Source organism: Macrobrachium rosenbergii, chromosome 13, assembly GCF_040412425.1.
Source record: "Macrobrachium rosenbergii isolate ZJJX-2024 chromosome 13, ASM4041242v1, whole genome shotgun sequence".
Lineage (NCBI taxonomy): Eukaryota > Metazoa > Arthropoda > Malacostraca > Decapoda > Palaemonidae > Macrobrachium > Macrobrachium rosenbergii.
In genome coordinates, this window is record NC_089753.1 from 49,035,648 (window position 1) to 49,060,714 (window position 25,067).

Here is a 25,067-nt window from a genome sequence, read left to right on the forward strand (position 1 = left end):
CGCCTGTACCTCTCTCCTTGGAGGGAGACCTTGACAGATCCCAAGAAACTCGTCTCAGCCACCTGGTTGTACTACCAGACAATCGGGGGACCGACACCCAAAGCACGCCAGGCAGCCAAACTCCGAAGACAAATTTGCCGGAGCTCTCTCTGTCCGTCTCGCGCCTCTCGGAACAACTGAGAGAAAAGTGAACAGGTGAGGAGAAAGAGTACCCCTACCTGTCCTGCCAGTAGGACCAGCAGGAGATGTGGACCGTGAGAGATAATCAACCAAAGATTATTGCCACACGGGGGAAGAAGAGTGCTCGTGCCGTGGCAAAGCGCTTTCCTGGGAAGAGCAGAAAGTTCGCTCGAACAGAACTGAGAACATGATTCTGAAAACCCGAGCGGGGCCGAGCCGAGCTGCACCAAACCAAGCCAATCATGTGAACACGATCCAGTGGGTGGTATGCAGTGGACTGGGAGGCATGCGGGGCAAGCCAAGCCAGTCTTGCAAACGCAACCAGGGGCTGAGTGGGGCTGGCAAGCCAAGTGAGCCGAGCTGATCGTGCGAACACACTCGGAACTGGACAAGGCGGAACTCGTCTGCCGTGAACTAGTGCTAGTTTCCTGAACTATAAATTCCTTCGAGCCCGAGGCCCCTCAAGAAGAAGGTTTAAAGGGGAATTCTGTGTCTGCTATCCTGCATGCTCAAACCCTAAGGTTCAAGACACAAGGATGAAAACCGGCCAAGCAACTGAAGCAGCTGGCGTCTCGGCACTGAGACACCTGGCATCTTGGCACCAAGACACCTGGGTGTGCCAGCACTTTCTCTCTTCCTGTGCCTCTCGTCAGGAGAGCGTTCACGATTCCTAGAATTCAAGCGACCTACGAGACTTCCAAAAATCGGGACCAGGCTGCTTTCGGTTTCCTAAGGGATTGAAAGGAGCCAGGCGCAAAACCAGTCTTAGACACAGACTTCTAAGACTGGCAACGAGGGCGCATCCTCTCAAGGCCACGCTCTCGTGGCCCCCAAAACGTGAGACCCCAGAGGAGAATGCGAATTGGTTCCCGCCCAAGGGTGGCAAGAGCCAACAAGATAAACCTGTCTCCCAGAAGAGAGTCAGTCCCTTAGAAGTCCTGCAGGACTCCCAAAGGGAATCTCTTCCCTACTTCTTCTGATGTTCGAACCGATAAGAACGAGACACCAGGCTGGGAACCCGACTGAGCACTGATAAGCACTTGGAGAGCGCTTGTAGTGCTGGCAGGAAGAGCTGAGACACCTGGGTGCCTTGGCCCTTTCTCTTGCACTGCTCCCGAACTGGTCGGGAAGAGTACTCTTCAGACCAGGTCGGGATACTCAATATTCCACGGAATCTTCAGTATGCAAAGCAGCTCGTGAATGAGCACCCAAAGAGGAGGAACCCCTAGGACTGGGAATGGGATTGCAAAACGAGGTCTGTGCGCCCGCGGCTCCTGAAACACAAAATCCAGGGGTATGCGAATCTGTTCACTAACCCGAAGGTCGGGAAGAGCCAATGAGAGATCCACTGCCTCCTCGTAAGGAGGCAGTCCCTAGACATCCAAGGCCATCAAGGGAAAGATATATATATATATATATATATATATATATATATATATATATATATATATATATATATATATATATATATGTATGTATGTATGTATGTATGTATGTATATACATATATATATATATATATATATATATATATATATATATATATATATATATATATATATATATATATATATATATATATATATATATATATATATATATAGGAGGCAGTCCCTAGACATCCAAGGTCATCAAGGGAAAGATATATATATATATATATATATATATATATATATATATATATATATATATATATATATATATATATATATATATATATATATATATATATATATATATATATATATATATATATATATATATATATATATATATATATATATATATAAATATATATAATATATATATACAGTATATATAAGTAATTCAATAAGGTAAATTTAGTATGATTCACTATAAGAAATTCACCCCTAAAACCTCTCACCACTGCCTTTTGGGGGGAAAACCCCTTTCTTGTCCAAAGTGCTGTCAGAAATCCCTTAATTTCAGGCACAGACCCGATGAGCTGATCGTTGCCTGAGGCAGGTCAGCTGGAGGGCTGACCATGTGTGTTCTGCCATTTTGAAATCGGAACCATGCTGCCTGCAGTTCCATGTGGTCAGAGTGATCCCAATGCCATCTAGGAAGAGAAAGCTTTAACTTCCGAAACTATAAAGGGCCCTGGAGAGAGGAGCTTGCTCTCAGAACTGCCGGCGCGGGCACAGAGTTCAGAGCTCCATCCCTTGCTCCATTTAACTGCCTATTTCCAACAAGTGGGGGGCAGTATCCAGAGTAACTTTTGTCATGAATTAATTCGCTTGCCCTCCACCTCACTGGCAGTCATAAGAAGAGAACTTCAGCTCCTAATGAAAGGTAATGTACCAGAATTTAGGTTTTTCCTCCCATTGTGTTCCTTTCTTTTCATAGTGCGATATAGTTACAGTGAGACATGTATTGCATTATATTTCGTGGCGTTTAATTTGCAAAGCATTTATGAGAAGTGTATATGACGTTCAAGTCACTGGAATCGAGTTCAGTCTAGGCATCTTCTATGCAATTCCTTGATTCCTTCACTAGAGTGCTAGTTTCAGATGAGTAACCGTGAGTGTTTTGATTACAGATTAGGAGTTTTCACTAAGGATCTGCGTATCACATGTGTGCATAGCGGCTCCTCGCTACTTCATTGTCAACAACTTTTGAAGCTGGCAATCCAATATACTCCCTCCAGGAAATTCCCCATCATTTGCTCTCGCCATATTACCCTAGAATTACACTACCATTCTTCGGATGTTTTCTTTTGTAAATATAATGAATTAAATTAACCCCATCGTTTATCTAATCACCCACCTTTTTAAGTAGCGCCGTCATGCATATTTTGTTGTTTGTAATTTTAGCTGTCCCCAAGGCCAGAGTCCAGATGTTTTGCAGGAACTAAGGTAAGTTGTGTATCATCCTAGTATACTCCAATTATCTAGCAAGACCCCAGCATGCTACAAATGTTGTTTAATATCAAATTCACACTACTTGGGAATATCCTGATGGGATATATATATATATATATATATATATATATATATATATATATATATATATATATATATATATATATATATATATATATATATATATTTTATAAATATTTACGCTGTTAAGCCCTCGAACATTTAGGGATAGAAATATCAGCCTGACTGAGACAGGGAAATTGCTTTGTCCCACGCTAGAAGCGTCTTCAGTTCAAACTTTAACATCCGTTGGAGAAAGGAATAGGTAGCATTGAGGCATTTAACCCCATAGGCTGGAAAGTTTGTAAACAAAATATGCTGAGGGCATTAGGGACCTAAGCCTCAGAGAGGGTTTACGCTCAATGACCCCTAGTTATGGTGGCCCTTAAGCTTTATTCTATGCATTCGACGATGCCTTTGTCAAGGTCGGATTGCCCGGGCGTATAAGCCCTCCTCTGGCGGAACGGCGAGGTCGGGTCAGTGAGAGAGATTCCAGCGTCGCTGAACCAGGGTGACGCCTGCGTGCGTGCCGAACGATATTCTTTGTTCTTTATTACTTTTCTCCTACGTCTATCTTAATTAGTGAATTGGGAAGACTGCCAGAATACGACTCCTGAGGTCCTCGTTTGCGCAGCGACTTCGACATTCACGGTAAGTCCGATTCTTGTTGAAGCTTCGTCGATTGACTAGTACTTTTCTGTATTTCACATTTTTTCTTTGTTTTCTTCCTTCAGCCACCACTTACGGTATATGTGTTCACGAAGTCTAGATTAAGCCAAATTATTATGTTGTTAGCTTCAACCCCGTTATTCCAGTAAACTACCTAGGATTTAGGTAAGCAAAATCAGGTTAAATCTCGTGCTTTGTATGCCTCAAGCGTCCGAATGTTTGGAAGAACCGCTTGCGTTTAAAATCAAATTCATCTCAAATATTCTTTGTTAAGGTTAATAACCCTTAACTGGCGACCTTTGGCTAATTAACGTCTGTCTTTGAGGTTAACTTTTGGCTTCAAGTGACAGGTTACGTGTAATCTTGGTTTGCAGGGCCGTAAAATTACGTAAATTGAATAATACATGATCAACCAAGACCCTCACACGTAACATTGGCGACCTTATGTAGAATCTAAAGTACATTTTAGAGAAAGAATCTGGAGAAAAGGAAATTAAAATTACATTAATTCCAAAAATAAAAGTCAGATATCGAACTCCATTTCATTCTTCCAAACAAGGAACGAGGCATAATAATAAGCAGTAAAGAGAATAGTATAACAAGTGTAGCGAGAATTAGCGTATAGGAAAGGTCTGCGTCGAGAGCAGAGTCATAATTTATAACGTTTAAGACAAGGACATTGTACCGTGTTCGGATTGTGAGTCAAGTCGTTCAAGTAACGAATTCAAAGGCCGAGAATCGCGGAGCCCAGTTCATGTACACAAAGTAATTTAGAAATCGCGTCGGCAATTCCGATCGTTATTGTTTGCATATAGCGGAATCATTCAAAAACCGTGTCAGTGAAGTAGCAAACGAACTGAAATAGTAATTTTACAATAAAGGTACCGTTCAACAACGTAAATTTACGCAGGCAAGCCAGCATCTCTCTTTTCATTCTTTTGTTTAATCTCCGGTGAGGAATACGATAACAAAAGACACAAAGTTGTTTAGTAATTTAGTTTTCCATCCGTAACGTAAAACGCTATGCATGATTGGTATATTTAAAGTAAAATCTGGATACCTGCATTTGTTTGTTTTGAATTTGTTTTGAATTTGGTGCCAAAAGAAAATAACCACCATTTTGATTCCTTGGGACCTCCGCTGTGTCTGCGCCCTCTTGGGGGTATTCAGAATTGTTGAACTGTTGGTGAGAGGAACCGCCAGTATGACAAGATACGAATACCTGCTATAAAATCATATAAAGGTTTGAAATTTAGGCCAGGAAAAAAGGGACCTTGAAGCCAAGACGCCATCTCAAAGACCTTGTTATTGTGACATGTTCTCTGCCAAGAGACACTCTGGGGGCATTTCTTTTAAGCATTCCTAACCTAAGTGTACGTGACCTCTTCAAAGAAAGAACGGCCGACACTAGGCTAATTAATTCGAATACAATAAGCCAAATAAAAGAAACACCTCTGTCCCACAATAGATGAGGACAAGTTAAGAGTAATTACGATACAGTGATAAACTGTCGGTCACGAGTGAGGCCTGCTATCCAGACCGAAGCAAACAGTAGTTTTCACCCTCTGAAAAAAAAAGAAGGGGCCAGCACTGGGGCCGGTACTGGGACCAGCCACTCACGAGGATCTTTAAGAAAAAAAAAAAAAACCCAAATTCACTTTATTCCACAGTGCCAATAATTTGCAGCACTCATCACTTGACTAGCTTACTTCTCTCTCTCTCTCTCTCTCTTTTACCTTCCCTTTCTCTCATTCGATTGTTGCACTCTGCAGGGGTGTAGAGTGCCTTTCCTCCCATATAGCCTAGTTGGACTCCAGCAGAGGGTCCCTAGGAACACATTGGCACCATAGTTGCCACTAAAGAAAACAAAAGGGAACACAGAAGAGAAAGTTCTTCTGGAACCTAACCTGCACCAGTGCCTAGGGATACTGAGTGCCACCAGTGTGACCTGTACACGGCACACCCAAACTACAGTGCCACCTTTGAAAGGGTGCCACGTCATTGAAGAGACACTTCTCGCTGCCCAAGTACGCCCTGGTCGACCGGTTAGACGCCCTTCCCCACCAGAACCATGGCAGCAGAGCATTATAAAACTTTCCTGGGGCTGGGGACGGCGGCAGGTCTCACCGGCTCGGAACTTACTACCTGGGTTAAGGAGCAAGTGGACGACTTGGCCAAGCGGGAGAAGGAAGAAAGACTCGAGCAGAGGAAGTATGAAGCCGAGCAGAGGAAGTATGAAGAAGAACGAAGGGTGTATGACGCCGAGCAAAGGCAGTATGAAGAGGAAAGAGAAGAAAGAAGGAGACAGCATGAGTTAGCCTGCAAGGAAACTGAGTTAGCCCTAAAGGAGAAGGAGCTCGAGCTTGAGAGAGCGAAAATGGAGAATGCCGAAGCTATGGCTAGCCATCAAGCCTCCAGTCCTACACCTGCTGCATCAAACGCCCAATTTCGAGCATCAATTCTCTAGTCCCCAAGTGGACTGAGGACGAGCCAGAAGCATGGCTGGAGGAGATCGAGGCTCTTTCGATAACTACAGCACCACGGAGACGGAGAGAGCCTTAATACTAGCCAAGCATATGGAGGGAAAAGCCAAGGCAGCGCCGCTCACTGGAGAAGAGCCAGAGAGGCAACATGGCAGAAGTTCGTGAGAGTCATTACCAAGGCCTACGAGATAACCCCAGAAAATGGAGACAACGGTTCCGAGGTCTTGCCAAAGGAAGTCGGCTGGTCTTGGACGGAATGGGCATGTCACAAAACCCAGTCCGCACGCGCGCTGGTTCGACTCCTTGGCCTGCACGACGTTTGAGGATCTCTTCAATCGGACCATGCTAGAAGACCTCTTCCAATGTGTGCCAGGCCCCTTGCGGTATATCTTAACGATAAACAGCCCTCCACACTTATGGAAGCTTGTCGCATGGCTGATTCGTGGGAAACCTTCAATCAGTCGCATAGCACCTCTCAGAAGCGAATCATCCCTCCGCCTACCTCTCGAACTCCACTCGCCTCAAGAATGGACTGCCTAGCAAGACCCTGTGCAACTATTGCAAGAAGGGGGCCATGCTGAAGCTGAGTGCCGATACAAACTCGGCACTAATAAGCAGCCTAACCCTACCAGCCAGAACTCCGCCCCGATTCACCCGCTCAGCCCTCTCCTCCAACAGTTACTGCAGGCCACCGAGCCCATCCAAAAGTTCCCGTGCAGATCCTGTGGGGCTGCTAGCCACTACAATGCTGGATCTCCGGCCTGTCCACATCATGTCCCCACCACCAAATTTGTCAACCTAATCAGCACTTCATTTTCTGCTGCTGGTCCGCACCGGATCCTTTACCCCGAGAGACTGGAAACCCAGTTCATCTCGGTGGCCCTCTTCAGAGCACTAGCCTGCCAGTGACCCTTCCGGTCACAGCAGACACTGCGGCAGACATTAGCCTGATCACTAGGGCCCAAGTGCCAGCCAGTGCTGTGGTTGACGAAGAAACACGGTGGGAAATGAAGTGGATAGAGGGCCACACCATCACCGTTCCTACTGTCCAACTCCAGGTTATGACACCTTGGGGCACGATACCCCACCGCCTCGGGCGTGGTAGGTGGAATTCGGCCCGAGTGGCCTTCTTGTTGGGTCGGGATCTTCTCTGCGGAAGCCCGTCACCAACGCCACTCCGCAGCCACGTTACCTCCTCCACGGAGGCCCCATCTAAAACTCTCAACCATGACAAACCTCCACCTTCCGCCCACCAAAGTGGTCCGCGGAAGGGCACCACCCAACCTATTTCAGGCCTAGCCTCTCCAATCGCGAAGGGCTGGCCCACCAAGAGGTCCTCCCTCCGCGAAGAGAGATTCAGGAGGAGCAGTACCGCTGCAGGACGTGCAAGCGGGCAGACCACTCCACAAATTGGGAGGGCTGCCCAAGCAAGCAACGCCCAGCGGACGCCCCCGAACAAAACTCTAGGAGAGGCTACGATCTCCTGCTGGGGCAGGAATCTCTGCCGCAGCCAAACCCAAGTCGTCCGAGAGGTATTGCACCTCCGGACCCCTTGTCAGGCATGCCTGACCCTCAACTGCTGCCAGTGCCACTTGCGAGCACTGAGCAGTGCCAGACTCCGTCCGCCACGGACGTTGAGCTACCAGTGGAAAAGGCCCCTATGCCGGGTCTAAATCATGAGGTGAATCCTCCTCCGGGAGATTTAGGATTCCCATGCAGTTGATCATCGCGACTGGAGAGCCTCCAGCACCCGAAACTTCTTCTTTGCAAGATTCTTCTTTGCAAATTTGAATCCAGGATGAACCCCTGGAGGATCGAAATGGTACCCCTCCCTTGAAGACCAGGAACTGGCATCCTCGGACGCAGAAGTCGAGATCGCTCTCGCTCCGGTTGTCGCAGCAGCCGGAGTAGGGAGTCCTCCCGCAGCTTTTGCAGTTGCCCCTGACTTCGTGCCCGCTAGCCCTTCTGGCCTGTCCCGAGTCGGTGCTCATCACCTGCTAGGCCAGCTACTGATAGGCCTTGGAGGAAACCGAAGAAGAAGAAGAAGGGGCGGAAGAGAGCCCAGTAGTTGCCGAGCTATAAGCTCATCCTGGCACTAGTGCCCTCTCGGCACAGTGCCCTAACATCTAAGAGTGATCCTGGCCCCTTGCCCAGAGAAGGTAGCCAGTGTGATCTCTTCCTTTATTTGTACCTAGCCTAGGCCACCTAAAAGTACGGTACATCAATTTAGTAACCTTGTTCTTTCCACTTACCACCGAGCCGCAGTAATCATGTAAGTAGCATAACTAATTTCAGTAATCTTAACTATTGTGAAACGAGCCACGATGCTCGTGACACGCATGGCCTAAGACCTCAGTGAGGCACCCATTTATCATATGAGGCAACCTCATGAATTAACTAGTAAATTTTAATTGTATTAAACATAAACCATGTTGTAATTTAGTTAGAATATTAACTCTTATGTTGGTGCTACGGTCGGGTTAGGATAGGTTAGGCTAGGGAATATCATAGAATGTACCACTAGGCTAGGTCTAAAACACATCTTGATTGTAGGAGGTAGCCTATAATAACCGTGAGCACCTTCTAGTACTATTAGAATTAGGTAAAGTAGTGACTTATAGCTCATATCCTATCTAGGGTTAGGTAGTTCTGTAGCTAGGTAGGCTAACCAGGACTAATCTGCTCAGGGAAGGAGAGTAACCTACGAGAGGCGAACAGCTTGTTTAGTATAGACCTTCACGCCCGAAAAGGGAGTGAAGGCCCTCTTAAAGGGGGAGCTTTTATAAATATTTACGCTGTTCGCCCTCGAACATTTAGGGATAGAAAATATCAGCCTGACTGAGACAGGGAAATTGCTTTGTCCCACGCTAGAAGCGTCTTCAGTTCAAACTTTAACATCCGTTGGAGAAAGGAATAGGTAGCATTTAGGCATTTAACCCCATAGGCTGGAAAGTTTGTAAACAAAATATAGGGCATTAGGGACCTAAGCCTCAGAGAGGGTTTACGCTCAATGACCCCTAGTTATGGTGGCGAATAAGCTTTATTCTATGCATTCGACGATGCCTTTGTCAAGGTCGGATTGTAGGGGCGGTATAAGCCCTCCTCTGGCGGGAACGGCAGGTCGGGTCAGTGAGAGAGATTCCAGCGTCGCTGAACCAGGGTGACGCTGCGTGCGTGCCCGAACGATATTCTTTGTTCTTTATTACTTTCTCTCCTATCTATCTTAATTAGTGAATTGGGAAGACTGCCAGAATACGACTTCTGAGGTCCCTCGTTTTTTGCGCAGCGACTCGACATTCACGGTAAGTCCGATTCTTGTTGAAGCTTCGTCGATTGACTAGTACTTTTCTGTATTTCACATTTTTCTTTGTTTTCTTCCTTCAGCCACCACTTACGGTATATGTGTTTACAAAGTCTAGATTAAGCCAAATTATTATATTGTTAGCTTCAACCCCATTATTCCAGTAAAATACCTAGGATTTAGGTAAGCAAAATCAGGTTAAATCTCGATGCTTTTGTATGCCTCAAGCGTCCGAATGTTTGGAAGAACCGTTGCGTTTAAAATCAAATTCATCTCAAATATTCTTTGTTAAGGTTAATAACCCTTAACTGGCGACCTTGGCTAATTAACGTCTGTCTTTGAGGTTAACTTTTGGCTTCAAGTGACAGGTTACGTGTAATCTTGGTTTGCAGGGCCGTAAAAATTACGTAAATTGAATAATACATGATCAACCAAGACCCTCACACGTAATAATATATAGATATATACATATATATATATATATATATATATATATATATATATATATTATATATACATATATATACATATATATATATATATATATATACATAAATATGTATATATATATAGTATACATATATAATATATATACAAATATACATGCATATATATATATATATATATATATATATATATATATATATATATACTATATATATTATGTATAAAATATATACACATAATATATGTATATATATAATTATGTATATGTTGTGTATATACATAATATATATATATATATATATATATATATATATATATATATATATATATATATATATATATATATATATATATATATATATATATATATATATATATATATATATATATATATATATATATATATATATATATATATATATATTATGTATATATATATGTATATATATACATAACATATACATATATTATGTATATATAAATACATATATATATACACACACATACATATATATATATAAATTTTTTTATCACACCATGATTTATCTATAATCATGAAGCTACAAATGTTGTTTAATGTCAAATTCAGAGACCTGGCAGCACCAATTCATTTATCACTTATAAATGCCCCTTTGGTGATAATTCCCCATCGGGGATATTCCCGAAGTAGCATGAATTTGATATTAAAAAACATTAGTAGCTTCATTATTATATGTATATGTATGTATATACAGGGTATATGTATGTATATATACACATATATGTATTATATATAGTGTATATATATATGTATACATATATATTATATATCTATGTATGTATATATATGTATATTTATATATGTATATATATATATATATATATATATATATATATATATATATATATATATGTATGTATGTATATATTATATATTGTTGTAATTTTAAAGCTGGGGTCTTGCTAGATAAATGTGGTATACTAGATGATACGCAACTTACCTTAATTTTGCAAAAAAATCTGGACTCTAGCCTTGGGGACAGCTAAAATTACAAACAACAAAATACGCATGAAGGTGCTACTTAAAAGGTGGGTGATTTTACAGTATATAAATACATATATATATATATATATATATATATATATATATATATATATATATATATATATATATATATATATATATATATATATATATATATATATATAAAGGCAAAGAAAAACCACAAAGGAAAAGTGAAACAATGGAGTTGTTGCTAGGCCTTCCAACACATTTCTGGTTCTTTACTAGAAGACTGATGAGAAATATAAAAGTAAGGTTACAGTAAAGCTCATATAATTGACAGATGATGTACAGATATCCCTGAGGATGGTGGTTATAAAGGAGCAGATGCACCTGGAATCCAACACACTTGAAGGATTATTGGACCTACCAAAACAAAGGTAAATATTTGAGAGGTTTTACAAAAGATTAGGCCCAACTGGCTCAGAATCAGGGAGGAGTTAATTAAAGGATTACACATGGGAAGAGACTGGCCACCAAAAATGACCTTGGAATGAATAAGCTGATTACATATGTTTATAAAAGTACAACACTTAATATATTCTCCTTTTGGTAAACAATAACAATTTTTGCAAAATGAACATTTTCGGAAAACTATTAAACAAAAAATACAAAGAAAATATATATAAGGTAACTAATTAGTAATTAAGTCAGTGATTTTATCTTTAAGGTCATTCTTTAATATTTTACTGATTCAGGGGTCCAAATAATACATCCCTGGGGTAATGTTAAAATTACAGCTGGAAGTAAGCTGTATAATAACAGATTCTAAAAGATTTCGATAAAAGAAATCTTTCAATCTGACAATCACTAAATTGTCAGTCAAATTTATCCTGTGAGAGTTTTCACTTTAATGAATATCACATTGGATGTTTTTGCCCAGTTTTGACCAAATACTTAGGCTGTTTAATTATCACTTCTAAATCTTTACTGGATTGACCAATATAAAAAGAAAAGCAGTCCAAGCATGGAATTTTATATATTATGTTGTTGCTTTCCTTAGGGCTATTTTTTATTAACATTTCTTTTAGTGTGCTATTTTAGGAAAAAACCAGGTTGACATTAAAAGATTTTAAAAATGATTTTATGGTTTCAAATCCACTAAAATAATGCAAGCTAAGAATGTTCTTAGGGGTTTCTTTCTCCTTGTTACTCTCACTATAAAACTTTTTGTGGGCTTTACTATAGCAAATATCTAGTACATGTGAAGGTTAACATAAACCTGTCCATATTTTTCTTATGTATTTGATTTCTTGATCCAAATACTGGGGACTGACAATACACAATGCTGGTAAAAACAGAGAAGAAAAAATGGATATTTTGATATTAAGGTGGTAGCCTGAATAGAGGTGGACATAAGTTAAGTTGTTGGTTGGTTTCCCACAAATACTGAATTTGCATTGACATGGTTCTCCAGTGTATTAAAACATCTAAGAAAGGGAGGCAATTGTCTTTTTCTAATTCTAAAGTAAATCAAATAGCTGGTACTTGGTTATTCAAATTAGAGAGTAAATCAATCAATACCCAGAGGCAAAACAGCTAAAATATTGTCAACAAATCTATACCACTGTAAAGGAGTATAAATGATATTAAATATAATTTTTCAAAAAATTCCATATACAAGTTTGAGAGGAGTAGGGATAAAGGGTTGCCTATTGCCATACCGAATATTTGTTGGTAGAATTCACCATTGAATATAAACTTACAATCACAAATGCACAACCTGGTCAGTGAAATTCAACTAAAGTTCCTGAAGAAGTGCCAGTCTGAACAAGTGCTCCCTAAATCCTTGCTACCAAGCTGTTTAAGAAGATAAGACCATCACCCATTCAATGAATTCAGTGCCATGATGTTAAAAATCCCACATAGCAGCCACAAAGCAAGAAGAGAAGGAAAAATTTAAGGAATTAGAAAAAGCTAGAATTTCATTCAATCATTCTATACCAGCTGATTGGAAGGACTTGCTGTGACTAAAAATATACGGAAAACTTCGTATGACTGCAGATGCCTTAACAAGGCAACTGGACAAAAAACTAAAAAATCTTACTGATAGCAGTGACTGGACTAATAGTGCACGTAATGATCGTGTTGTAAACTTGTCAAGTAAACAAATAAGTGAAAATCTTGTAAGTACACCTGGATATGATTTATCCTTCTTTATATCGAACAGACCCTCCGCTTTAACAATTGTTTCATCCCTATGTAAATTCGAAAAATATTGTGATCTTCCTGAAAATCATGTTGACATAATCAAAGGTACTGTTTATGGAGCTGCCATTGTTAGTCATGAAAGTAATTTCCTGTTCATTATAAGAAATGTTTGACTAATCTTAAATAACACAACACAATCCACATCACAAAAGCTGATAAGTCAAACAGTATTTTAGATAAAGCCGACTACATATCATGCATGCAAGCCTTACAGGATGATGATACAACTTACAAAAACTAACAAAAAATCCCCTAGATCAAGTCATAACAAATTTCAATAGCACAGTGAAAAAAATCCTTAAAGATAAAAAAGAACTAGGTTAATTGTCAGTACACTTTCCCTTGTTACCGTACTTGTACGGATTAATAAAAAAGGACAAAGAAAATAATCCTATGCGGCCTATTATCAGCACTGTTGGCTCAGTATCATATAAACTTTCAAAATACATCACCAAGCTCTTGTCCTCATTACTTGAAATTACTCTTGTCCTCATTACTTGAAATTATCTTGATTCTCACATATATAACTCACTAGATTTAGTTGATAAATTAAACAAAATCACCTTTTGCCCTACTGATAGATTTGTTAGTTTTGATGTTTGTTTTCTTTTTACTAAAGTCCCTACGAATTCTATTTTAGAGTATCTTAATAACAAACTAATCCATCATGAATCACCTCTACCAGTAAGTCATATTATCTCACTCACTAGGTTGTGCATTTATGATGATTGTAAGTTTATAATCAATGGAGAATTCTACTAAAAAATATTTTGAAAATGTTCATTTTGTACTTTTATCAACATATGTGTAATCAGTTTATTCATTCCAAAGGTCATTTTTGGTGGTCAGTCTCTTCCCCTGTATAATCCTTTAATTGACTCCTCCCTGCTTCCAAGGTAGTGTGGGCCTAAGCTTTTGTAAAACCTCTCAAATATTTACATTTGTTTAGGTGGGTCCACTAATTCTTCAACTGTGTTGCATTCCAGGTGCATCTGCTCCTTTGTAACCACCATCCTCAGGGATATCTGTATATCATCTGTCAATTATATGAGTTTTACTGTAACCTTACTTTTATATTTCTCATCAGTCTGCTAGTAAAGGACAGAGTTGAAAGGCCTAGCAACCACTCTGTTGTCTCACTTCTTTGTGGCATTTGCCTTTATTTATACATTCATCATGTTCCATAGCTTCATGATTCAGTTATACTGTACATACACACATACATATTATATATATATATATATATATATATATATATATATATATATATATATATATATATATATATATATATATATATATATATATATATATATATATATCAACCATCTCCCTTTCTATCTATCTATCTATCTATCTATCTATCCATCTCTCACATTCTACCAGTATACTTTGGCATAAAATGAGAGAGAGAGAGAGAGAGAGAGAGAGAGAGAGAGAGAGAGAGAGAGAGAGAGAGAGAGAGAGAGAGAGAGAGAGAGAGAGAGACTCTGTTTGCCCAGGTGCTACCCTTCACACTGTCAATTATGTCAAGATGACTGACAGTTCGGTCTACATCCCTCCCCATACATAGGGGACTTCGTAACAGTAAAGGATTGGGAAAAGCACAAGAATTATGCAAAAAATCTTAACTAATTTACTATATTTTCCTTTATGAATTGATATTTTGCTGTGTTTAAATTAATATTTGAAAATTTGTAAATAATTTTTTATCATAAACAATGTACTTAGTCACAAAAATAAAATGAAATTACAGTCATTAGTGAATGTTGCTCTACGGAAAAATCTGCGAATTAGTGATTTTTCTGCAATATGCTGTATTTGGAAATACATTCCACAGAAAAATCTGTGATTAACTGAAGCCATGAATGTTGAACTGCGATATAGCTGGTGTTCACTGTATCTCCTCCATTTTCCTTTTCATTCCCCATATTTTTTCTGTGCAGAGGAGTGTGGGCTTTGTGAAACCATCATAAGCCTTCGCTTTCTCTACTCTCCATTTCATCAAAGTAGCAGCTACTTTTTTTTTTTAACTGCCCTCTTATCCCCTGCTTCCCTGTGCAGTGTCCCCTTACTTAACAGAAATGCTCTCCTAGACTTGCCCTTTCAACATAATACAGTATTGTAGTTCTCCACTTCTACTTTTTCCCCATTTACCCTTTTTATACATTTCAGGCCACAAAATCTTACTCCATCTATAGAATATTTTGCAATCCACAGTATCACCCATCTTTTACAAAACAGCCACATGACCACTTTCATATCTGTACATTTTCCTTTGACCCACTACCCATATTTATTTTGCACTCAATATACATTATTTAGAAAGTATTTATACAATATAAAAACTGTTTCTTTAAATCTCAAAATAGCTACCATGCATGGAGGCAAAAGACCCTGAAACTCTTCCGTTGTTATTCCATGCTACAGGAGCTCTTTGGTATCCACAAGATCACAATCACAAAACTGCATTTGCACATGACAAAAAATAATAATATAGCTCCTATACACCAAACCTAGATATCTGCTATTGCCTACAACTACCACAGCTACTTTCACAGTTGCAAGTTAAAATTTAAGCATACTCCTGGCAGCTTTTTGAATTGATATGAAGAGGTAATTCTTTTACAGGTTTCCTCGCTTGTGGAAGTGATATAATCACAGTTTATAATAATGGTTGACTCACATATGCAAAAAAGACCAGGAAAGCACTTTTAGATTAATGAAGATGGTTACGTGCTCTGCAGCATCTCTTCATCCTCCAGCTGTAATTTACTTTCCATCCATTTCCATTGGTCACTTTTCACTTAGATGTCTTTCTTCAACCTTATCTTCCTAAAATTTTCATCTCATTTAAGTGCAAAACCCTCCAGTAGCAATGAGTGCCTAGCAAGGTAATCATCTGCAGATACATGAGCAAGTGACCAAGAATGAATAAAAGCACTGATAGGCTTAAACAATTAGAATATGTCACAATCTTTTACAACACATATCAAGGAAGATTACTGAACAAGCAACCAGTCCTTCCCACCCAACTGAACACCAAAATAGGGTCCTGAAGAAGAGGGGAAAGAGCAATCACTGGCATATGGATTTGGCATGAAAAACAGGAGGAAGGGGGTGTTATAGTAATACCGAGTAACCTTCCTTGCGCTATGGAGTTGAGGAACGCTATCAACAAGCAGAGTAAATAAGGCTGATCACGTAAACATGACTATCTTCCCTCAGTTAAGAAACATTTAATTATATACACATATAGCATCAGGGTCAATATCCCACACAAAGAAACCAGGTACATGTACAGTATAAATACACAAATGTCACAAAAACAAAAATTTTTTTTTTTGTGCAATATTCAAGATATACTCAACAGAATATAGAAGCAAACACTATAATACTATCCAGTCACACAGTTCCAGGCATATGCATATCCAACACAGAACTCGATCAGATAAAATGTTAAAAAACTAGCTCACAAATGAAGTGGAACATTAAAAATAGATAAACACAAAACATAAGCAAAATAACTAATAAAAATAAATCTGTAAAAACAAGATTAATTATAGGGCAATATAACTAAATCATACCACTAACAAAACTGAACGTTGGTTTAACAGTAAGTTAGACAGAAGATGGGTCTTCTCTACAAAGGAGTTTCTCACCTGCCTTTCAACAAATAGCTTGCAATTTACCAATGCACTCTGACACCAGGCGAAACACTAAGGTTGGTATTTTGTACTAAAATATGCATTTCACAGTAAGGTGACATTCCACCAAATGGTAAAAGGTGAACAGAGAATGCTAATATAAAGAAGATATAAGAAAACTAAGTAACCTTTATGCATTACTAAATCTTTTTTCACCTGTAAAAAGTAAGGAGCTAAAATTAGGAGTTTACTTACGAATTTCCATCCGACGCAACCGTTCCTTCAGAATTAGCAGATTTTTTTTGTAACTTTGTTCTTTTGAGTGACCCATACTGAGAACTTGCTGGTGAACTGCTGTGTGATGATGGGCTGATTGTACTGTTTTCTACCCCAGATGCCTAAGAAGGATGGAACAAATTAAATTTTATTCTGTAATACAAGGTGCAAGTTGCTATAAGAACTCAAGTGTATCAAATAACCATCTCATGTTACTTTCCTTATCAAGACAAGAGAAGGTCTTCCTAGTACTCACTTGATGACTGACATATTCAAACCACAGGTTCCACCACTGTTCATTAATGATATACCAAAACTGTCCAATGGTAAGAGACTTGCTCTCTGCTCTTCGCAACCATCCAAGAACAATTTCTTTCTCTTCATTTCGACTGCTAGGTTTCAGGCCAAGGACAATATGGCACACCTACAATAACATAAAATCAATATCCATAATCAATTTCACCCTAATATTAAATATGACACTTGATAAATTTTCTATGAAAGCTGAAAATTATACAATATTGCATTCAGTGAAAAGGGAACTTATTCACTAGACTTCAATTGCACATTCCTGTAGTGAGTAAACCATCGAAAAAGAATACAGTAATCTGTCTGGAGGTACCACTAGATAAGGTTGTAAACTGTATACTGTATTAGGCTGGTCAGCTGAACTGGAAATAGCCTCAACTGTCCTGCCTAAATCATTTTTGGCACCACACTCAAGACCAGTAAGTGGTGTCAGTAGGAGGCATGGTATGTAAAATACAGTTTTTAACTTTGTGAAATTTCATAAACTTTTGATATATTAAAAAAGTTCTTATCTCAAGCTGTTCATTTTCATTAGGGAAAAACCTTTTACTTTTATGAAATTGAACCAATGCATTGTAACACAAAATGCACTAAACTGCCAAGCTTCCCCTAACACATGATTGGCTTATATATCAAATGTCTGTTGTAATATCTTGAATACAAAAATAATATGAACATCCTTCAAACATTAGAATACAGTACTGTACATTTTAAATTTAAGAGCCTCATACTGTATTAGGCATTTTGATTACTAGGAACTTGCATACTTGGAGCATACACTTTACTATCAACTTTCTTCAATTCCACATGCCTTGTTATTTTGAGGAAAATTAAAAATGTTATTACTTTTTCATGGTGAAATCTAAATCCTAGTATATCAAAACATTTTAAAAACATTTGTGGTAAGACTGAGATAGAATAACATTATCGAAAACTGAGACACTAACCTGAAATATAATTTCCAACAATGTTGAAGACAAAGGGTTATGGAGGGTCCACATGAGATACTCCTCTTGGGTGACAAAGCCAGACTTGTGAGGGTCGTGATTCTCGAGAAACTCTCCAACAAGTTTTTCAACATCGTCTGAGGATACGCCAACGCACACATCATCTGCTTGGAACGAGATTTAGGTCGACCTCATAACGCTTATGCTATCCCCCCCCCCTCCCCAACACCCCTTTAAATATCAATTCTAGATTTTTAACGATACCAAAATTAATCAAATTAACACTTTTCTTTTTGTTCACATAACATAAGAATGACACAAAGGGTGGGCAAATAGCAGAATATAATCTATAATATCCTAAAGAATTTTGGGATTTAAAGGGTTTAATCCTCATGCTCTTATGACTGGCAAGGTTAATGACTAGTCACTCTGTAAGCTAAACAAAGCAAGGACACTGGTAAAAAAAAAGCATTAATCTTGGTGGAAAAAAGAAACTGGAAAAATAACCATTGTAGACTGAACAAAAAGAAACCAAAATGAAAAACATAAACTAATATTTATTACTACTTTAACTGTAGACATGAAAACTGAAATTTGAAACAGATTTGTGCCGAGCAAAGCACTGAAGTCTTGTCTAGCTCAGACCCACCTGTATGTTCTTGTTCTTCGTAATGTAAAAGTAACAGTGCTTGAATCATTGCTGTCAGTTCTTCCTTTGATAACTTTCCATCCCTGTCACGGTCAAATATCTTAAAGCAGAACTTCTGCCTTTCTGTCAGTGGTCCACGGCATGCAGCAGATATCCCACAAGCCATTTCCTGAGTGAAAAAAATTATGAAATGACTTATAGAACATAAAACCTTCAAAAGTTACTGTTTGAAACTGTCTTGTCTATTAAACACAGTGTATGTAACTGATGTCATGTCTGTTGAACAAACAAATGTTTTGTCTGTTGAACAAACTGGCTTGTGACAAAATACACCAAAATAATTTCTTCATTTCAAAAACACCTACAAAGCAAAATTATCAAATGAAAACCTACAATGTCTAGAGTTAATTTATAAAACAAAACAAGATATTCCACAGTGTAAGGTGCATCAAAACTTCAAAAATCAACTATGCATACTATTTTCATAAGATCAACAAAGCAAGATCTTCAATGATCTTGAAACATGTACATCTGGTTATGAGTCCAGATAAAGGGTTAACCTGCAATTTTCAATAATATTGCTTTAGATAAATTTCACGATAACAAATATGCACACACAAAATGGATTATATCATGAAACACAAGAAATATATGCCACTGGAACATGAAAAGGCAGACAGAAACTGAGTCACCAGTGCTACCCTATTTCTATGTGGGGATAGGTGCCAGAACCTACCGTGGAAATGCAAAAATCCCCTCTAAAAATGCTTAATAACTGGCTTATAACTCCCAAACACCATGTACCCCTTAAACTAAAACACTTATAACTACCTAATTTAACATTTCACTGCTTGATTATCATACTAAAACAATTTAATATCACTTAAAACAAAAATACACCCCAAACCATTATCCCAAAACACCCAGAGTAACCCTACATTACAGTACTCTCCTACTACTGTTACTCTTAAGTATGCTATATACACCCCTAAAATGTTTATAACTGCCTATTTTAAGTTCACTGCTAAACTTGACAGTTCAAACATAAATACACCTCAAACTATCATCCCATAACACCCTAACATCATTTCAAAGGCATGTTGCAAAATTAAGTATCCCAGCCTACAACTGTTACTCTTAAGTATCCCCTATCATTCAGATACACACATTTTCTTTGGCCTACGTAACTTTAAGCGTCGTTCTGTGCATACTGTAATGCACTGGGCGTACTGATATTTTCCTATGTTGTAAGATGATTTTGAAATTATATTTACTGTACAGGTACATATTTTAGGATAGTACTAGGACTGTATAGAGCATCTAAAATAAGTGGGTAGTTTAGGACGACAGGACATGTACCTCCAAACAGAATGCTAGGTTTGTTACGTCATGTTAGTAGTTTCGTGATTATGTACAAATACATTTATGATAAAAAAAGACTTACTACAGTAAGTTCTTGGTTTACATCATTTTGTGGTTAGTCCTCACCATCTCCCATAAATTTATTAAAAAATTCTAGTGCCATCATTCTCTCTCTCTCTCTCTCTCGGTATACATATACTGGGAAAACACAGCAAAATATCTATGACTAATATTATTTCACTTACAGAATCTATTTATACTGTATTGATCTAATCACCATAAAATATTTAAAATCTGAATTTCATACATAGGCTCCAGTAGCAACTTTTCTGTGACAAAGTAATCTCTATCTCTCTCTCTCTCTCTCTTGTATATCAGTACTGTACTGTACATATTCTTTAATGAAAATAATATCAGTTACTATACCATAAGCATAAAAAAACACATAAATAAACAAAGCCAGCACTTCACGACAGATCGAAGTAGGTAGCATTGCCATACTTTTTGCTTTATCTGATTTATTGTACTGTATTTCATTACAAGTTTAGCTGACTATGATTATCACACACATCATAACAGTACACAAGAGAATATTTTATCACTGTTGATGTTTCATCTTTAATCACCATAAAAATATTTAAAATCCAAATTTCATACGTAGGTAACTCTCAATATTCTCATCCCACCCATAGTTTAAGTGCCTTTAGTTCCCATCCCCAGCAAATTACAATGAAACATTATTTCACTTACGAATCCATTTATACTGTGGTTAGACTTCAATGTAAAAACCACAGTTTCTCTCTCTCTCTCTCTCTATCTCTTAAACAGTATAATATCCTTTAATAAAAAAAACAACAAAATATCAGTGAAACATTGTGTCACTTACAGAATCCATTTAAACTGTGCTTAGACTTCAATTCAAAACTATGGTTTCTCTCTCTCCCTCTCTCTCTCTCAAACAGTATAATATCCCTTAATAAAAAAAAAAAAGAAGCAAAATGTCAATGAAACGTTATTTCACTTACATAATCCATTTATACTGTACTTAGACTTTGATGTAAAAACCATAGTTTCTCTCTCTCTCTCTCTCTCTCTCTCTCTCTCTCTCTCTCAGTATACATATAGTTTAATGAAAAAATACAGTAATTACTGAATAAATAGTGTTGCCCTAGGAAAAAAAAGCGAATTAGTGATAATTTTAGAGATATGGTCCAAGAAAAATCCACAAATTAGTGAAACTGCCTCTGCAGACAAGTGAATGATGTGTTCCACAAAAATCCATGACAAAGTAAACCGTGGAAATGTGAAACGCGTAAAACATGGGGGGCACTGAATTTACTCATAAAAAACTCGGTAAATATTGGTCTTTCCTGATGTATGCATCAAATCTCCAACATTAAATTACATATATCTTTACTATTAAATGAGATTCCTTTCACATTGAAATATATAGTATTTCTGTACAGTAAGCGCATCACACTGAAGACAGTACTTGAGACATTCAAACCATAATCAGGTAGCCGTGGCAAAATCTCTCCGTCAGCTTCTAGTTATATAAATTTTTAGTTAACCCAGTTTTTTTTAATATGGTAGCATCATCATTTACACTTATGCAACAGATTTCACTGCAAAATCTGTCAAGGTTACTGATAAGTAAAATCAGACAAAGGGAGACCTTGCTACTACTATATTACTACCAGTAATGCTACCATTATTATCATTACTTAATAGTTTAACCATACAACCAAGTTAATTATAGACTCTGCAAATAAATACCAAACCAAACAAAAATTAACAAGGCATTACCTTAAAATCAATATGGTTATCCCTGTTTTCATCGAAGGCATTAAAAACTCCTTTGGCCAGCATTGGAGGCAGAGGTGGAGAAATGAGAGGTACAAGAGTTTCAGGATCCAACTTCCCTGTTGGTGATGAGCCTTTCAAGTTCCAGTATCTCTTCTCTAACTCTAAGATGTCCTTCTCCTCCACTAGAATAAAAAAAATATAAGATCTTTAGGACCTTATAAACACAACAATAAATCTTTATAGTAAGTTTCACATTTTGCAGACTGAAGCATATACTTTAAAACTCCTTTACTGGTGGTCTCGGCAAACACACAAACTTCTAAATCTGAAATAGAGTTTGATTTCAGATGAAAACTGGGTAGCTGCCTTCACAAACAGTCTAACTTGTCTTAAAATATTCTTAAAATTACCTCAATTTGAGAAGACTTTTCTCCCTCCTAGCTCTTGATAATCATAAAGTATATAATAAAAAATAAATTTCTGGTGTATAAACATGGCCCTGTGAAATAACTGTAAACAAATAATACTGGCAGAGAAAGACTAATAATACACAAAGATGCAGCTACTCTACAAGAATTGATATCACTTTATCTGACATTTATTGAATATATATGTAAAATATTTTTATAGAATATATAGAATATAGAATTTAAGCCTATGGCCAAGCGCTGGGATCTATGAGGTCATTCAGCCCTGAAAGGGAAACTGACAGTAAAAAGGTCTGAAAGATGTAACAGGAGGAAAACCTCGAAGTTGCACCATGAAACAACTGTTAGGAAAGGGTAGAGAGTAAGATGGAAGAAAGAACATGAATGGAGTTACAGTAAAAGGAATGAAAGGGGTTGCAGCTAGGGGCCGAAGGGGTGATGCAAAGAACCTTAAGTTATGCCTGTACAAAGCAGTCCCCTGTTAACAGAGGGGTTCCGTTCCCAGCCAAGTGCCAATACAGGCAGTCCCCGGTTATCGGCGGAGTTCCATTCCGACGGCGTGACTTGAAGCAAAAAATCGCCGATAAACGAAAATTGGTGATTTTCGGGGCTTTTTCAGTGATTTTCGGCACTTATCGGCAGTGATAAGTGCTGATTTTCGGTTATTGGCACCTCTGTTAGTTTATGTATTGGAGCCAATTTGCAATTATTGGCACCGATAAGCGTAAACTGGCGGATATCGGTGCTGAAAATTGCTGATTTTCATCACTAGGCAAGCACTGACAAACCGGATCGCTGATAACTGAGCCTGCCAATAACCAGGGACCGCCTGTAACCAAAAATTGCCACTAATTATGGTTATAATTAGCACTTACGACAACTTACGTGCCAATAAACCGCTTATTGGTGTTGATAAACCGTTACTGATGCTGATAAACTGCTTACTGATACTGATAAAACACTTACTGATGGCAAAAATCGCTTACCATCACTGAAAATCTGATTAACAACATTGTTAGCCAAGCATCGTAAAACCGAAACAATGTTAACAGACGCCACCGATAAGCAAGGACTGCCTGTAGTACAATGCATGAGGTGCACTGACGGCACTACCTACCTATGGGGTGAATGGTTTCATAAAACAAGCCACTAATAATTAGCTAATTTATATTTTTTCTACTGGAAGTTATAATGCAAAAATTTCTACTTAAGCAATGTTCAAGTTTATTATCTGGAACACTTATCAGACTAATCAGGCATTTCTAAGACCTGACTGAATGGCAAATGGTTAGTATAAATACTAATACTCAAGCAATGAAAAAATTATTGATAGCACCCTAAATATTATACTCTAACCTTCAATATCTCACAAAGGAAAAGGGAAAAAATGGACCAGTTCCTCCTAAAAATAAGTTATGGTCACAATAACCCATAAAACTGCACAGCAAAAGAATATGGAAATGTATATACAAACACTGGTAACTCTTAAAAAAATTGCATTTTCATATAAAATGAATTAACAAAAACATGACCCCACAGGTATTGCAGGAAAGCCACCAAGCAAATCTTAATTCAGTTTTCTTGGAATGGACAAAGAAATAAGAAACAATTAAAGAGTAACAGAGAAATTTTAATACAGGACATTATATTGGAGCAGAATTTTCACTCTCTCACAGGACTGTTCAATGTTCACACTCCCTCACAAGTCTGTTCAATGTTCACAGTCACAAAGTATTCACTTTATGTGCACTTTTGAGCAATTTTATATGATTACACATGACTACTTTCTCAAACTGAAAGGAATGGTACCAAAGGCAGGGTGCACAAACAAAAAAAATTGGATGAGATACTATTGTAAATATATAAAATATGCATAAATATGGAGTTTTCATAATAAAACTAATATTGTAATACTTACCTGAACACCTGAATTAGCCCTGGTCACTGACCAGCCCGAACTATATCCCCATAATTTTTACCCATAAAGTGGGTAATTAACTGTTAGCGTTACCAACGCTACAGGAAAAATCTTGTCAAATGAGTTACCTGAGGTACCGTTGACAGCGCTGCCGCAAATACTGGCCGACCAAGGCCGACATCCCCAATTGAGTTATTCACTATCCAAATTGAAGTAGGGAGGAGGGTGGGAATCATTCAGGTGTTCAGGTAAGTATTACAATATTAGTTTTATTATGAAAACTTCATATTGCAATATACTCCCTGAACACCTGAATTAGCCTGATTAACAAAATTTTAAAGGAGGTTGGATCAACCTAATTCAGCCCGACCTGTCAACGGAGAAAAGCAGGTAACTCATTATCAACCTACTACTGTATGTGCAAATGAATGTGTCCTTACCTGGTTATTCA

General features: G+C 38.0%; 1 protein-coding gene across 4 annotated transcripts in view; it reads right to left on the reverse strand.

Moving 5' to 3' along the window:
- Positions 1 to 25,067, reverse strand: part of Usp32 (Ubiquitin specific protease 32) — a 186,135-nt gene that overhangs the window by 103,783 nt on the left and 57,285 nt on the right. For 2 of the 4 annotated variants that reach the window (XM_067115460.1, XM_067115463.1), the window contains exons 6-10: positions 22,271 to 22,452; positions 19,103 to 19,271; positions 18,454 to 18,590; positions 17,454 to 17,621; positions 17,177 to 17,319 (exon numbers count right to left, since the gene is read on the reverse strand). In XM_067115460.1, the coding sequence (XP_066971561.1) occupies positions 17,177 to 17,319; positions 17,454 to 17,621; positions 18,454 to 18,590; positions 19,103 to 19,271; positions 22,271 to 22,452 (799 nt within the window). Of the gene's footprint in view, positions 1 to 17,176; positions 17,320 to 17,453; positions 17,622 to 18,453; positions 18,618 to 19,102; positions 19,272 to 22,270; positions 22,453 to 25,067 lie in introns of all 4 variants that reach the window. The other 2 variants (XM_067115461.1, XM_067115459.1) reach the window with 1 other exon arrangement.